This window comes from Vulpes lagopus, chromosome 2 (genome assembly GCF_018345385.1).
Source record: "Vulpes lagopus strain Blue_001 chromosome 2, ASM1834538v1, whole genome shotgun sequence".
Classification (NCBI taxonomy): domain Eukaryota; kingdom Metazoa; phylum Chordata; class Mammalia; order Carnivora; family Canidae; genus Vulpes; species Vulpes lagopus.
This window is the reverse complement of record NC_054825.1, coordinates 15,600,290-15,616,265: the sequence shown is the minus strand read 5'-3', so window position 1 is coordinate 15,616,265 and position 15,976 is coordinate 15,600,290. Positions and strand designations below refer to the sequence as shown.

At 36.0% G+C, this 15,976-nt stretch overlaps 1 protein-coding gene across 1 annotated transcript in view; it reads left to right on the top strand.

Annotated features, from left to right (window-relative positions):
* The window catches only part of FHIP2A (FHF complex subunit HOOK interacting protein 2A), a 33,819-nt gene extending 19,736 nt beyond the window's left edge, over positions 1-14,083 (top strand). The window contains exons 8-17 of the mRNA XM_041743324.1: positions 525-639; positions 1,142-1,218; positions 1,320-1,512; positions 1,699-1,868; positions 2,205-2,348; positions 3,214-3,304; positions 5,114-5,257; positions 10,001-10,141; positions 10,532-10,635; positions 10,737-14,083. Of these exons, the coding sequence (XP_041599258.1) occupies positions 525-639; positions 1,142-1,218; positions 1,320-1,512; positions 1,699-1,868; positions 2,205-2,348; positions 3,214-3,304; positions 5,114-5,257; positions 10,001-10,141; positions 10,532-10,635; positions 10,737-10,842 (1,285 nt within the window). The 3' untranslated portion in view covers positions 10,843-14,083. The remainder of the gene's footprint in view (positions 1-524; positions 640-1,141; positions 1,219-1,319; positions 1,513-1,698; positions 1,869-2,204; positions 2,349-3,213; positions 3,305-5,113; positions 5,258-10,000; positions 10,142-10,531; positions 10,636-10,736) is intronic.
* The last annotated feature ends 1,893 nt before the right edge of the window (positions 14,084-15,976 follow it).

Below are 15,976 nucleotides of genomic sequence, written 5' to 3'. Positions count from 1 at the left end.
CCCAAATCCCATCATTTTAGTATAATAACCTGTCATAATTTTTCTGTGTATTTTACTTGTCTCTTTCCATCTGATACTCTGCAGCATCTGTGGGGCAGATCCATAGGTTCCCTTTACTACTGTATCGTGTTTTACAGTGGGAGGAGAAGCAGCCCACTTGTTTTCCTTTTGCACGCCCTCCTAGCACCTGAGAACCTCCAACATTTCATTCCCACGACTTGGTCAAATTTATGGGGGAGCACAAGGAACTGCCATGTGGTTTTCCCTCTGCAGATGGCATTCTGCATTAGTCTCTCTCTTCCCCCTTAATGAGTGAAAGTTATTTACAACTTTCATTTAAGAGGTTTTCTCTTATCCATGGCTTTCTTTTATATGACCTGCTTCTAATAGTCATCCAGCATGGCCTGTGTACATGTGTCTAACTGCATAAGTTCATTCACGGGCATTCATTGTTCCGTATGCACTGAATTGAATTAATTCTCTGGGATAACTTCGGACTAAGTATTTCTTCCCACACCTTACAGCTTGGACTCATATAGTCATAAAGAAGATGCTTCAGCATTTCCAGGAAAACGAGCCTTAATTTCATTTCTTTCCTGGTTTGATTATTGTGATCAACTCATAAAGGAAGCACAAAAGGTTTGGTTTTTTTGTTTCTGTTACTTATTGATAATTTTAAAATATAAATGTCTATTAAGTAAAACTTCCTCAGTTTATATCCCCAAATAGATCTTAATTGTTTTAGGATGATAGTTAGTACAATAAACACAACTAAATAAAATTTAAAAGTGTGTGGGTGTGTATGTGTATGTTACAACTCTGTAATAAATCCCAGTTCAAGTTCTGCCCTATATTTCTTTAAGTATTACAATAGAAAGCTCCTTGAGGTGACATTGGCCTCCCTCCATTTACTATAAGGCGATTGGGATAATATTTTTGTCCTTTTCATCTTGTTCTTGGAAATTTAGATAAAATATAAATAACCCTGTAGCTAACATCTAGTCCAGGCTTATATGCCATCAGCAAGATGGTCAACAGGCAAATTTGTGTTTCCCCATTAATTCAGATGGACAGCAGTGTTACAGGTTAATCTCTCTTTTCCATTAAAGAGAAAGATAATGCTGCTCCTTGTGCATTCTAGACTGCTGCTGTGGCCCTTGCCAGAGCCGTTCATGAAAGATTCTTTATTGGAGTTATGGAACCTCAGTTGATGCAAACGTGAGTGGCCTTTTTCCTTAAAAAACAACAACAACAAAAAACCGCAAATTGCTACTCAGTGTTATTTTCCCCACTAATAATTACCTGTTTGTTATGCCCAGTTCTGAGATGGGTATTTTGACATCAACCGCTCTGCTCCATCGCATTGTTCGGCAAGTAACCTCTGACGTTTTGCTGCAAGAAATGGTGTTTTTTATCCTTGGAGAACAGAGGGAACCGGAAACTCTGGCAGATATTAGTAGACACCCTTTAAGACACAGGTTAATAGAGCATTGTGATCACATATCTGATGAGGTAAGCTATGTAAGATTTAGAGTTGGTCTTAGATTCTTGGAAATACAGTTGGAATGTCCTTGTGATGTCTTGAATACAACTTCTTCCTTCATGTGGCTTGAAAATCTAAATCATGACTTATAGGATGGCCAGAAGAATCATTTATGCAGAGATTTTTCCAGTAACCCTTTATCATTTTGGTTTCAGATAAGCATAATGACATTAAGAATGTTTGAACATCTTTTACAAAAACCCAACGAACACATTCTTTATAACTTGGTCCTAAGAAATCTCGAAGAAAGAAATTATACGGAATATAAACCTGTGTGTCCAGAAGATAAAGATGTGGTGGAGAACGGATTGATAGCAGGAGCTGTGTAAGTTCCACCCAACTCTGCAAGCTTAGGATTTTCTCTCTCTTCCTCTTCCTAATTCATAAAGAAATGCTTCTAACGGTTCACAAGATCTTTGAAAATTAAGTTTAGATGCCATGGTATCACCATCCCTTTAAATCACAAGTGGTATTCATTAAACAGAACAAAATCAATATATTCTTGAGTAAGATTTTATGTTAATTTCCCTATAAAATGTAATTCTTTAATTTTTTTATTAGCAAAATTATGTTATGTTTTCTAAATATGGCAGAGAATCTTCTGGTTTAGAAAATGTGATAAAATGTTGTCTTTTTTTATATGTGATTAAATTAAATGTAGAGATCTAGAAGAAGACCCGTTATTTACTGACATTTCACCGGATAACACTCTGTCAAATCAAGAGTGGCTTAGTTCTTCACCCCCTGCTACTCCAGAGCACCCCAAAAATGATGGGAAAACTGAAGTCCATAAAATTGTAAATAGGTGAGTTGCTGTATAAATTTGACTTACATCTCTTCTTGTTTTTATAACCTGTAATAGCTCTGTTCTTAGATTGTTATGGAGATATATAGTGAATTCAGTCTTCCCTTCTTTAGTCTAAAGATTATATCAGCTTTTTGTCATGTTTATGTAGCAAGTGACAGCCTAGGGGCAACAATCCATAGCAAAAGAGGAAAGCTCTACTTAACATAGAAACAAAAACGAGTAATAGTGGTTAAATAAACCTTCAGAGTGCCCTGCTTTTTTTTAATATAAATAATTTTAAGTCATTCCCAGTTAGAACCACATGGAAAATGTCCACTTTGACAACATGTCCGTCTTGGACATGTACTCACGTATGTGAAGCGTAGGGCCATTCCTTTTTGATTTTGTGGTTTTACTTTTTTTTTTTTTTTTAAGTACTCTTTCTCGGGAAATGTTCTCTTTCTTCTTTCGTGGTGCTACCATGATTTGCCTGGTTCTGGCAGGTGACTTTACAGAAATTGCATGCGGCCCACGATGCAAAATTAGGGTGCATAAAAATCTCCAGTTTAATTATGTAAAAGCCAGTTTCTTGAAATTAACAGATACTGTGGCAGTATGTCGTTATGCTGTAACATGAGTCCTCTTAGGCTTACTTCTACTTTGAGTGGAATGAGTGATTTTTAAATAAAACCTTTAAGATATGAGAGAGTAATCGGTAAAACTGATTCAAAATTTAGTACTTAAGAATGGATCATTTTATTTTTCAAGTTTCCATTTGCAGCCATACTTTGCTAAACTGAAGATATCGCTCGATAGTTTAAGATACATAGATACTGAATTGTAGGAATATTTATGTTATTGATTGTGGCTTTTTTCATTTAAGTTTTCTGTGTCTGGTACCCGATGAAGCAAAATCATCCTACCATGTTGAGGGCACTGGATATGACACCTACCTCCGAGATGCTCATAGGCAGGTAAGTGAAGTGGCTAATTTTTGGAAATGTACTCTAATGAGTGCACGTGCATGCTTTGTCCCAATTGACCACAGTCATTTCTCCAAAGGTTTCCCTTTCTCTGCAGGACCTGAACTCCTTCTTGCCACTTTAACTTTGGGCAGGTGACCTAACTTTGCCTTTTACTATCTCTGTCTCAAGACTTCTCTGTTCCCTTCTCCACCTCTTTTCTCACCTGAACAGTTATTTACAAGGACCCCATGCCCTGTCTCCTGTGCTGGAGTTTTCTACCTCCCTGAAAGGACTCTCTGAAAGGTCTTCTCTGAAGTGTTAAACTAAGTAGCCTTCCCTCGGTCTTCTTTCCTCTCTCTAGCATTTTACAGAACTCCCAATTTTGAAATGTTTCAAGTCAGAAAAATGCATATTTAATTTTCATTTAAATCCTTGAGATTGAAGTGTGCTATTCTATCTAATTAATTTGCATATGCCTATAGCCAGAATGCAAGTCCAGATGACTGCATGAGTGAGTAGAGTAATTGTGTAGCTAGTGCCTTCAGGGACAAGAGGGTGAAGGCAAGACAAGTGGTACCCATGTCAGTATTATCCACTGGATTTTTAAACTGCATTTATTCTTTCTGTAAAGTTTCATTTCCATTTTCTACAAATGTACTTACTGTAGATTCAGAAATATTAGAAAACAAGAGGGATAAAAAACTTTAAAACTGTTACTTTCTAGGTGAGAATTTCAGACGGTATTAATGGAAAACTTATTAAATGTTGGGGTGTGGTTTAGGATAGAAAACAGTCTATCAAAAGCCAAATTGTTTAAAACTCACAAAATAACTGAAGAAGCTGGCTTTTTTTTTTTTTTTTTTTTAAGACGCTGGCTTTTTGATTGTTTTAAGTATGTTTTTCTTTTAAAAGTTGAAGTTAGTACTTTATGGGAGAATATGTCTTGTTTTAATTTCAGGTAATTTCCAAACTAGAGAGGTCAGAGTAATGTTGCTTTATTGAATAAGGGGAATCTGAAAAGGGAAAGGCTGGGGAAAAAAACTGTGCTTTAAATTTCTTTTGTTTAAATTCAAGTAAATTATATATCAGGGAAGACTTTTCAAATTTATTTTTGTTATATGAGATCTTCTTGTGCTCATCTAAGTCATATTGTTTAAAGCTGTGTAGTGAAGGACCAGTTCCTTACTATTATTTCCAATCTGTTACAGACTGACACTTGGGTAAAGTATAATAAAAATGAATTACTAGAAAGATGAAGAGAAAAATACACAAAATACCAGCCCTGATTATTTTATGAGATTCAACAGACATAAAATTTACTCAGCTAAATGCAGTGTAAAGGATTCTAGATGCTTACTCATGGCGAGGGTAGCAAACCACCTGCAGAGCATACTCTAGGCCACCAGATTTGTCCCGGGACAGGACGGCATAGGAGAGCCAGACCTGCCTGCTTGGACAATGCACCTCTGTTCATCTATTTGCATGCAATGTTTTCAAATAGATTTGAAAATGTGGTTAGGACTTACTTTGCTTTTTCAGTATTCCCTAAATCTGTGATGAAAGTAAGTAGAGTTAAATTCCTCTAAAGGAAAACACATGCCCATTTTTTCAACAGCATATGTTGGTTTTGGTGATTATAAGCTTACCTATGCCTCTGGTCAGCATGTTACCTGAGCCCCTCCCTCTGTTACGGGTGCCTCCCACGGAACAAACACTCGACCCTCAGTCGGATTCTTATGTGCCTAATAGAGGGATTTCTATTTAATCTCAGTTTGTTTTGGTTGGTTCTCCTTTGACTATGTGAATGCTTTTCCCTAGTTCCAGGACTACTGTGCTATCTGCTTAAGATGGGAGTGGCCTGGGTCTCCAAAAGCATTGGAAAAGTGCAATTTAGAAGCTACTTTCTTTGAAGGTCATTTTTTGAAAGTTTTATTTGACAGAATGGGAAGAATTCTTGATCAGGTAATAAGCTTTCAAATATGAATTTTCATGTTATTTTGTTACCATTCACCATGGGTTCATCTCAAGTCTTAGTTTATATCTTTAATAAAGTAGCCCTGTTTTCTTAGTTTTTCCACTAGATGACTTTTTCATTAAAGCTTGATTGCCAATGAATGGTGCATTTCTGATGCATTCATTATGTTCAAAGAGCCTTTATTTGGCCTGACGACTGTTATAGAATTATATATTTTACTTCTCATTGTAGACTATTGTTTTAATAGCCTTCACATGTCTTGGAGGTGATTGGAATGCTTTCCTTTTATAACTTAGAAAGCCTTTTTTTTTTTTCAAGTTAGTACAGTTATTGCAGATACAGATTGAGTCAACCTTGTAAAGTTCAATTCAAAGGACCTTAAATGTCATTTCAAATTGAATCCTGAACACTCCAGTCTCATTAAAATTACAGAACAATATTAGATGAATCTGCTTCTTCAGACAAAGAAGTTACGAATGATATCCATTTTCATAAGGGGGAGGTGAAATGGAAAAAGTGAATTTACTTATTCCAAGGTAGATAAAAGCACCATCAGCTGGTATGTTGCTGTGTGTGTGTCTCTCTGACTGTCAGGAGAAATGAATTTGGGATTACAGAATCCGTCCCTCCCTCCCTCCCTCCTTGACAAATGAACAAAGTGACGAATAGAGCTTTGAAATGCTTTCCACCCTGGGATATACACTTGAAGTAAAACCACCTGGCATAATACTTGCCTTGACATAGAAATTGTCTTAACCAATTTGGAATTAATTTAAAATTGTATATTAAAGTACTTGTTCTTTTTTTTTTTTTTAGCATTTTAGTTAAATATTTATGTGAGCATAGAGAGTTATAAAAGAAATATACTCCATAAGCAGGCTGTCCTCAATAACCAGGAAGCCAAATAAAGAAATTATAATTTAAGAAGTATTTTACCGGGTTAGACTTCAGTCAGTACTGTGATAGTAATCAGTAAAGAGAGAAAGTCCTTTTTTCTTTTAACCTCTTAAAAGCAAGCGCTGTGTTTCTCGTGTTTGCTTGGTTGGTTGTTAAATCCGGCTCTTGCAGCCGTTATGCTATAAACGTCATGGCTGTGTCAGCCCCCTGGGTAGCAGGGCTCATCAGTTCACTGTGTTCTTTGTGCTGGTTTGCTAAGCCTCATTTGGATCTTGGGTATTTTTTTCCCTTTAGTTTGTGGAGTGCTGACAATAAAAGCATACTTGGAAGCAGATACCCTGAAATGCTTTTAAGTTCTTTTTATTTCAGGCAGATAGCACATCACAGTGCAAAGCTGATTCATCCACGCTGTCTCAGCCATTCTTCTGTAACCCGGAGTCAGTGACAGGCAAGATAGACTTCTGGGCATATTTTGTCAGTGAGGGATCCCCACTCCAGTTAATGCAACTTGCAGCTAGTTTGCTACGGCCACAGCCTCAAACCTTTGGTCTTTAAAACCCTTGATTTTCCAAGCCTTTTTTTGTTCAGAACATTATGTAGTCAGATCTCAAAGATAATGAGTCCTGGTGTGCTAAGGATGCTTGGTTTAGTTTCATTTTCTTTCTTTCCTAAATGTTTTTTTGCTGAGGCTAATGTTTGCTTATAGTTTCTTAGTATAGAAATAGGGTTCAAAAAAAAAAACAGGGTTCAAGGGTGATCCCTGGGTGGCTCGCAGTTTAGCACCTGCCTTCGGCCCAGGATGTAATCCTGGACTCCCAGGATCGAGTCCCACATCGGGCTCCCTGCATGGAGCCTGCTTCTCCCTCTGCCTGTGTCTATGCCTCTCTCTGTGTGTCTCTCATGAAAAAATAAAATCTTTAAAAAAAAGAAAAAAGAAAGAGGATTCAGGGAACCAGCCTGGAATTAAACATTTACTCCGGATGATTAGTGAAGGTAGCTAGTTTCCTGCGTGCATAATTGAGAAATTATGTCTTGAGTATTCATAATATTATTGTGTTGTCACAAAGTTAATTTTTCTAAAATACCCTATAACACAAACATTTAGTAGTATTTGTGATGATTTTATAAAGATAGTAAGATGCTGAGGTTCATAAGCAGAAGAATATAATCAACACTAGGAAAAATGTAGGGAGATTCAGCTGCTTCTCTCTGCCCTGACAGAGAAGAGGGCAATCTTGGGCAACTATGCCACTTGTCACATTTTCTTTTTGTCAAGGAGAAGCTGACATTACTTGCCATAACCTCCTACTTAGATTTGCTTCTAAGAATTAAGTGAAGAAAGCAATTTTAGATACCTTAAAAAATGCAAAATCTTGATAAGTACAGGATTTTTTTTGAAATTTCAGAGGCTATCATATTAAATTTTGATTTAATATGACTAAATCATATTATTTTGGCTATCTGTAAATTTAGCTTTTTAGTAGAAGATTGAGACTGAGTTTACTGGTGACATCAGGATGCTTTTTCTTTTTTTTGTCATTAGTATGCTTTTAAGTCAGAGTTTATTGTCCTAAAATTCAGGCCTTATATTTAGTGTGAGCTCAAAGATGGGCGAAGCCCATTTGACACATAAAAAAATCTGGTTAGCTTTCATTTCAGGTGAATACTGTATGTAAAGTAGAAAATAAAGAGATCCAGAATAATAGATATACTTAACTGTTAACCCAAGAAAGAGTTACTCATATTGAAGAAAAAAGGCCAGCTTATTTTAAATTTATTACCAGGGATGCCTGGATGTCTCAGAGGTTGAGCGTCTGCCTTTGGCTTAGGACTTGATCCCGAAGTCCTGGGATGGAGTCCTGCATCAGGCTCCCTGCATGGAGCCTGCTCCTTTCTCTGCCTATGTCTCTCTCTCTCTATCTCTGTCTCTCATAAATAAATAAATAAAATCTTTAAAAATAAATAAAGTTATTACCATTATGAAATGGAGACCATTTCAGAGGTAGGACAGTTTCTGTGTAGCTGAGATTTGTTTTCCTTTTCACATTAAATATAATCTGAGTCACCCTCAAACTCTTCAAACAACCAAGGACATAGATTCTTGTTCAAATAAAGCTAAAAACCAAAGTAACACCCTATAAAGAAAATACCAAGTTTAAGTGGCAGCGTATATCCTTGCTGAAAGCCAAATTCTGTTGACTTATTTAAGCTCCTATAAATGGTGGAATTTAGTGACCTAAAAATCTGAACTACCAGAAATAAAGTCACATATAAAACTGTACTGAAGTTGTATTTTAAGTGATTTTGTTCACATGCTTTGCCAAATACATTCTTCTTAAAGATTTTTCAAACGTTTCCCTTGTGCCTAAAATACAACCTAATGTGAATTCATTGTTTGTTAAGAATTGAGTCCTGGAGGCTATGTTCTGTTGCACATATTATCAAATTGGAGAATATGCTCTTCAAATTATCCTCTTATAGGAATAGTATCTCCTTTCATTTATCTTGCCGGAGGCTCAATTGTGAATAAGAGTGCCTTAGGATAGTTTTTCTTCTTTTAGAAAATCTGTGTTCACGAATCTCGTGGTTTAAAAAAAAAAAGAAAGCTATAGTTGGACTTACAACGCAGAACTTGTGGTTCTTTTCATGTAACAGCACCTTTGCTGTCTTCTGGCACATGCCCTAGCATGTGCTGTCCTCCGAATGCCAAATGTTCACTTCTTAATTGGTGTTCATTCTATCAAGGGCTTAGCAGCTGCTCAGCGAATGGAGTGAAGCAGGCAAAGCCTGTGGTTAACATTCACTTGTTCCAATTCCCTTTTCTCTCCTCCGGGCTCAGCACGTGTTCCTCACTCGCCCCCAGCCCTCCCACGGGAGTCAGTTTTGTCTCAGCCACTCAGCTTCCTTTGGCTGCTTAAAAGAAAACTGGAAGGAACGAGATTTCTGTTGAAAGCTCTAGGCACCATAACAGCAACTGTTTTTGTACAGTTGTGCCTTTTGCTTTGATTTTGATGTGGTCTGTAAAGCATCTCCAAGTTGTTTTCTATGTGGAGTAAACAGATCAAAAATTTGAAAACCAGAATTCAAGTAAAATCATGTTGCTGCTACAAAGTTTTGTACATTACTACATACAAAAAAATGTGTGCGGGATTGTATCCAGATGTACAAGTGTTTGGGGAGAATTCATGCTCTAGCAGTAAATGAGACGATATCACCTTGTCTGTCACACCATTTTGAACCTTTTCACTCACTGGGAGGCACGTGGAGGTCATTTCTATCCCAAGTACTCTCCCTCTACTGAGAAGGTTCTGTGATGTGTAGCTTTATTTTATTATATATATGCTCTTGATGACTGACAGTAGCTGAATAATCTAAGAGGTGAAAAATACGATTTCCAAGATTAGATGACTATATTTTAAAAGATCTTAATATCTTCCCTTCTATCTTTGATCTTATATTCAATGTGCCCAATGCTGCTCTAATTTTACATATGACACTTTGGTGGGTTTTGATACTATCTTGAACACTTTCATTAATTAGAACAACCTGTGTAAAACAAACATTCTGACTACGTTATGTGTTTGTTTTCTTTGTATCTATATGTGTGCTTTTTTTCTCCTAAGTTTTAGCATTGTGATATATGTACTTTGACTAAGATGGTGAGAGCCAACTTCATCATCAGTATTTTCATTGTAGAAGAGCATGTGGAGGGAGGAGTAAGATGAAATATTTTCCTTTCCTGCAAAAAGATAAATTGAAATGGTAAATGAAGTGCTCAGGTGTATACATCATAAATAATGTCAAATGTCTTTTTGTTTTTTGCCTCTCAATAGCCATATGATGTAAATTTACAAGTCACCTCCGTGTTATCTAGACTTTCTCTCTTTCCTCATCCACACATACACGAGTACCTTTTGGATCCGTATGTAAACCTTGCTTCTGGCTGTAGATCACTCTTCTCCGTAATCGTCAGGGTGAGTTCTTAGTTTTGTTATATTCTCTAGGATTGATAACACCTGCGATAAACGTGTCCACTAACATTACTTATCGTTGTACGCACTTACTGTTACATAATGGAAAATACTATGTGTATACCGTCAAGAAGTCATTATTTTACTATATCATGTGGAGAAAAAAAAGAAAAATTCATTCTTTTATTTTATTTTATTTTTTTTAAAATTCATTCTTTTAAATGGTAACTTTTATATTTTAAGGAACATATATTAGTCCTTTGCCAAAGATGGTTATGCGAGTTGTAAAAGGTGACATTCTTCATTTAGAAATAGGAAATTGATTTTTTTAAAATCCTGAAAATCCCTCTGTAGTTGATAACAGGAATGCAGTTCCTTTTGTCTCTGATGCAGGTTGTTGGAGACCTTATGGTCCGAATCCAGCGTATTCCAGACTTTACTCCCAAGCTTCTGTTAGTCAGAAAGCGATTGCTTGGCTTGGAACCGGAAGGCCCTATGTAAGCCAGTGCTTTACATGTTTTTAATCTAAAAAGTTCACCAAAATTTGACAAAATGCTAATATCTTGAATTGACTTATTGGTTGCTTTCCTTTTACCAGTATTGACCACATCACATTGCTAGAGGGTGTGATCGTGTTGGAAGAGTTCTGTAAGGAGCTGGCGGCAATTGCATTTGTGAAATACCACACTTCCTCCACACCGTAAATAGCATCCTCCAAGTAGCTAAGGAAGCAAAACTGTAATGTACATTTCATCAAAAAAAGACTCAGCTTCACCCAGCCGAGAGGATAAAAAGCCTTTTAAATGAAGTACTGCTATAAACTGGACAGGACCATTAACTCATGGAGTGGACATTCTCAGTAAAGTGTTGTATAATGTTGTTTTCATTGGCTTTACCATAATGGTTCTATCTGTAACATTGCACGTCCTTGAATCCAGGATACAATCAAAGGAACTTCAGGAAATAAGCATTTCTAATCCCTGTGTGAAAAGCTGCAAAATTTCTGATGTCATGACTTTGATGATATTTCTGTTATTTTAATATCCTTTTAGGTAGCAAGGCATTTTGACATTCTCTGGGACTCAAATGCTTATATTCTTTTGGATTAATAAGTAGCAAAAAAGAAAAAAAACATAATTTTATAACTTTTTAAGGTCAGGATTCTTATCAAACAAAATATGAAAAAACTGTAAATGGAAAAAATATAATTCAGAAACCATCAAATGAGATGAGTTAATAATAGAAGATAAAAATGTGTAGAGCACCATTAACTTTCTTCAGCTTTTCTAAGAATAACAATTTAATATGATAAAGAAGTTCTTGATTAATATATATATTTTTTAAAGAAACATTCTTTTACTCTTTTGTGCACATAGCCATGTTAGTGATTGATTTTCACGTATGGGTCCCAGGATATTTAAACTGTGTCATTTTTGCAACAATGTTGAATTTGTGCTCACCATTGGTAATGTTTGCTAAAATAGTATTTTTTTAAGCTAATGAACATATATTGGGTTGAGAACCTTTTTTTCCTTCTATCTGTCCCTTTCTGAAAGTTGCTTTTAAAAATTGCTTTATAACTTGATTTCTTATTGAAATGCGTGGTAGTGTCTAGGCGGGGAACTGACTGCTAACTCTTGGGCAGCAATCAAAATGCCAGTGGCCTCCTCTGTGTTTACATATTTTTTTCATTTTGCTCAGTCTTTTGTTTTAAATGATTCTAAAGAGATTGAAAAAGAAAACCAGTCTGTCCTGTTTACACATTAAAGAATGTGGGTAAATTGGGTCTCCGTGAAGGACAGAGTGTGGTAGTTCACAAAGCTGTGCTGTGCACAGCACACTTCTACTTGATTTACAAAATGGTGTTTGCTAATCCACTTTCTGTTCTTCCTTTAAGTGATGCTTGTCACTCAAATATTGCTTTTAAGCTTTCTTCTTCTTTCTTTCCTCCTTCACCTCCTCCTCCTTCTGTTGAAATATTAAGCAGCAGCACTATGCGCTTTATCTTTCCATTTACTGATACTTTAGGGAGCAGACTATCAGAATTTCCAGCTTGGAAGGAACTGTCGCTGCTCCTCATAAGAAGTTGTTTTATGTAGCATGTTTGCACATGTGCATCATGTGGCACGTGCACAGAAGCATGTTTTACACCTTCTAATTTTGTTGTATTTGTTTTTCCGATTTATTTTATAGTTAGTTTTGGCTATTTATTAAGAACAAAATATCAAAAAAATTATGAATATTCTTGGCTCTAGAATGCGTACCAACATTAAGACTACATTTCTCATTTAACTCAAATCTTCGTTAGCTCAGTCTAAGCACATTCATTAAGCAGAACAGGGGAAAAAAGTGGGAGATGGTTACTTTGTGGATGATTTTCTTCAAATGATTTTTAATAATGGGGAAGTGTTGCTCAGTTCTCTATTTATTGATCAGCCCATATAAGAAACACTGCAACATTTCCATTTTTAGACATAGTCATGGTCTATTATGATGTAGGTTTATTTAAAAGAAGGCATAAAGAGATATTAGGTATTTCTTCATGTTTTTGTAGTGTTCAGTGGGTGTATTAGCAATATTACCTCTCAAGCCAAATACTATTTTATCCTTGATTTCACAATGGGACCTTATAGCTAATACATGACACCAAGCTCAGAAAAGCTTTAACTCTTACATTTTTGTGTATGTATGCTGCTTCTTAAAACATAATTATTTTCTTAAGTTATTGTAATGATTTTGATCTGTAGTCAACTAAAGCATGCAATATAAGTTGTTTCTAAGTTTCTCTCTTTCTCCTTCCTTGTTTAGTTCAGACACACCTTAGAGCTGCAGAAGTTCTCACAGTGAGTTGGATTTGTTAGTGAAACAATGTACTACATTCCTAGCCTTTTTCTTACTGTTTTTTGGAAACTGAATATTTCTGTTACTCAGTACTTGTAAAGCAGTGACTCCAGTGCACTGTGGGGTGGAACGTACTACCTTAGCTGATTACCAAGCAAGTTGTGGGCTGAATTTTAGTCCTGCTTCACATCAATATAAATATGTATGCACATTTTTTTAACTTTCTAACAAGTATAATCTCTGACTTTATTTTTAATAATGAGCCACATTCTTTACTTGATAGAACTCAGATTTGTCCTTAGCCAATTATCAGTGTAGTACTCACATTATAACTATGTAATGTTCTCATAATGTATCTGTCTGTGCAATATGGAAGCTATGAGGGGATTCATAGCCCTTTGATTTAATTGTACATTATTATGTGTGTACATGTGTATATATATATGTGTGTGTGTGTGTATATATATATGTATATATATATGTGTGTGTGTATATATATATATATATATATATATATAAATGGACCAAAATCCTTAGCTTGCTTACACTGTTGCTAGTGTAAAGATTGTTACACTTAATTTTACAGGGCACAAATTATGGAATTACTTCATAATTCATGGTGACATATTTCCACAAATTATTGCATTCATATACAATTACCATTTAATTATGAAGTTCACAGGTATTGACAGAAGTTGCAGTGAAGTGCTAAAACCACAAATTATATGGTAGTTCTATTTTGGGTTGTATGATTAATCAAAATATGCATGTCATTGTGACACTTGATATGTTAAAACATGATAGATAATCATATTTCTGGGCCCTGTAAAATAGTGTTACTGTAATACTCTGGCCTCCTGCCTTGTTTACATTAAACAAAGGATATTTGATAAATTTTTCTATTGAATATTTGTGTAGGTTACTGACAGTATTACCAAGGCCTGGAATTCTTGGGCCATCTGTGAAGAAAAACTCTTCAGATGATGATTGTGTACCTACCAGCTCTTCAAATGGAGGTTGTGATCAAGTTCAACTTTTTGTGCTAATGATGCATGCAGGACTAGGAGGGATAATCTAAAAATAAATAATGTAATTTAAGCAAAATGTCTTATATTTTTATAGAATTCTAATTGAAAATATTGTACTCACTGATAAGTCTAAAATAATAATTCATAATGCACAAAAGGATATGACACACATCGGGGCGCCTGGCTGGCTCTGTTTGTGGAGCATGCGACTCTTGATCTCAAGGTCATGAATTTAAGCCCCACATTGGGTATACGCCTACTTTAAAAAAAGAAAGAAAGACCAGATCTCTGGGTGGCTCAGCGGTTTGGCGCTTGCCTTTGGCCCAGGGTGCGATCCTGGAGTCCCGGGATTGAGTCCCACGTCGGGCTCCTGGCATGGAGCCTGCTTCTCCCTCTGCCTGTGTCTCTGCCTCTCTCTCTCTCTCTCTCTCTGTCTACCATAAATAAATAAATCTTAAAAAAAAAGAAAAGAAAGAAAAAAGGTTATGACACACAAAGATTAATGGGTCACTTCATTGATTCCAGGGAGAAAACAAGGAATAGAATCAGAATATTTGTGAGGGATAATGTATAGCTTGAGAAATCCTCCTGAGTGAGCCTCATAATATATCGTCCACCCCACTTTTTAATAATCACGTCCCTAAGGAAGGAATGTTTATACAAGTCTTAGAAAAACAATTGATGGGAAGTACTATCACTTAATATATTTGTAACTCATATAAAAACTTTTTTTTTTAAACTGATGTGTAAGGCAATTAAGACTTGAGGCTTATTCCATTCATCTGAATATTTGCCAAAGTGCCCTAACTGGAAACTGAAAGAAACATGGAATATACTGCATAGCTAGGGAGAGAAAAATGTGATTATTCATCCCACCTATTCAGGATTCTTTCCAGCAGCTGTTATTCAGAATAGTTTTAGAAAGACTTAAAAAGGATAACAGGTTGAAAGGATGTAGAGGAGGTAGGTTTAGCCATTGAGGAGTTGAAATTTCCCTCCTTGCCTTGAACTGCTTTAAAAGCAAACTGCGTTTTAGGGCTGTATAATCAGATCCCGAGTCCAAAAACCTGGTTCAGACTGCTGCTATTCATGAAGAAATTTGCAGTGTTTCATATGGAAAACTAGTTGTCTCAAGGGAATTTAAAGAATTGAATAAAATTGTTAAAGTCAAAATTTTGTGAGAGTAACTCTCAACCTTTCTCAAACCATCCCCCCCCCCCCCCCCCCCCCCCCGCCAAACAAAACAAAACAAAACAAAAAAAAAACCCAGCAGAAGCACTGCATGACAGTTTGGTGCTAAAGGATCCAAGGATATAAGAAATGGAATAGGTTTTAGTTGGTCTTAAGCCAGTTAGTTAAGTTGTTGCTCATGGGCCTAGCTCTTAGGAGACTGGCTGTTAATTTTACTTGATCTATACCTAACAACGTATATCAGGGAGATCCATCTAATATACATTCACTACTCATGGCTTGACTTGTGTGCATCAGAGTTTTTTCTGTTATAATAGCATTTCTAAATGTTAAAAATGCATCATCAAAAACAAACCAATAATTTGGTTATTCAATGAATACTTATTGGGAACTTGTTATGAACCAGGTTTTAAGATGCTAGGAAAACAAGCAATTTCTGCCCTCAAGAAGTCACAGTCACAGATGAGGGTTCAGTGTGTTTACACAAATTCCAGCCCACATTGGTGAATGCTGTTAATACCCAACTGTAGGAGCACAGGGAGAAAGAAGTGTTAGCCCTTGAACAATGCCAGAGTGTTAGGGATGCTGATTCCCCCTCACCCACCCCATGAAGTAAAAAAAAAAAAAAAAAAAAAAAAGCATATTTGACAAAAATTGTCAACACATTTCTGTGTTATGTGTATTATTTACTGTATTCTCAATAAAGTAAACTACAGAAAAGAACATGTTACTAGGGAAGAGAAAGAACATTTTCAATACTGTACTATAGCCAAAAAAA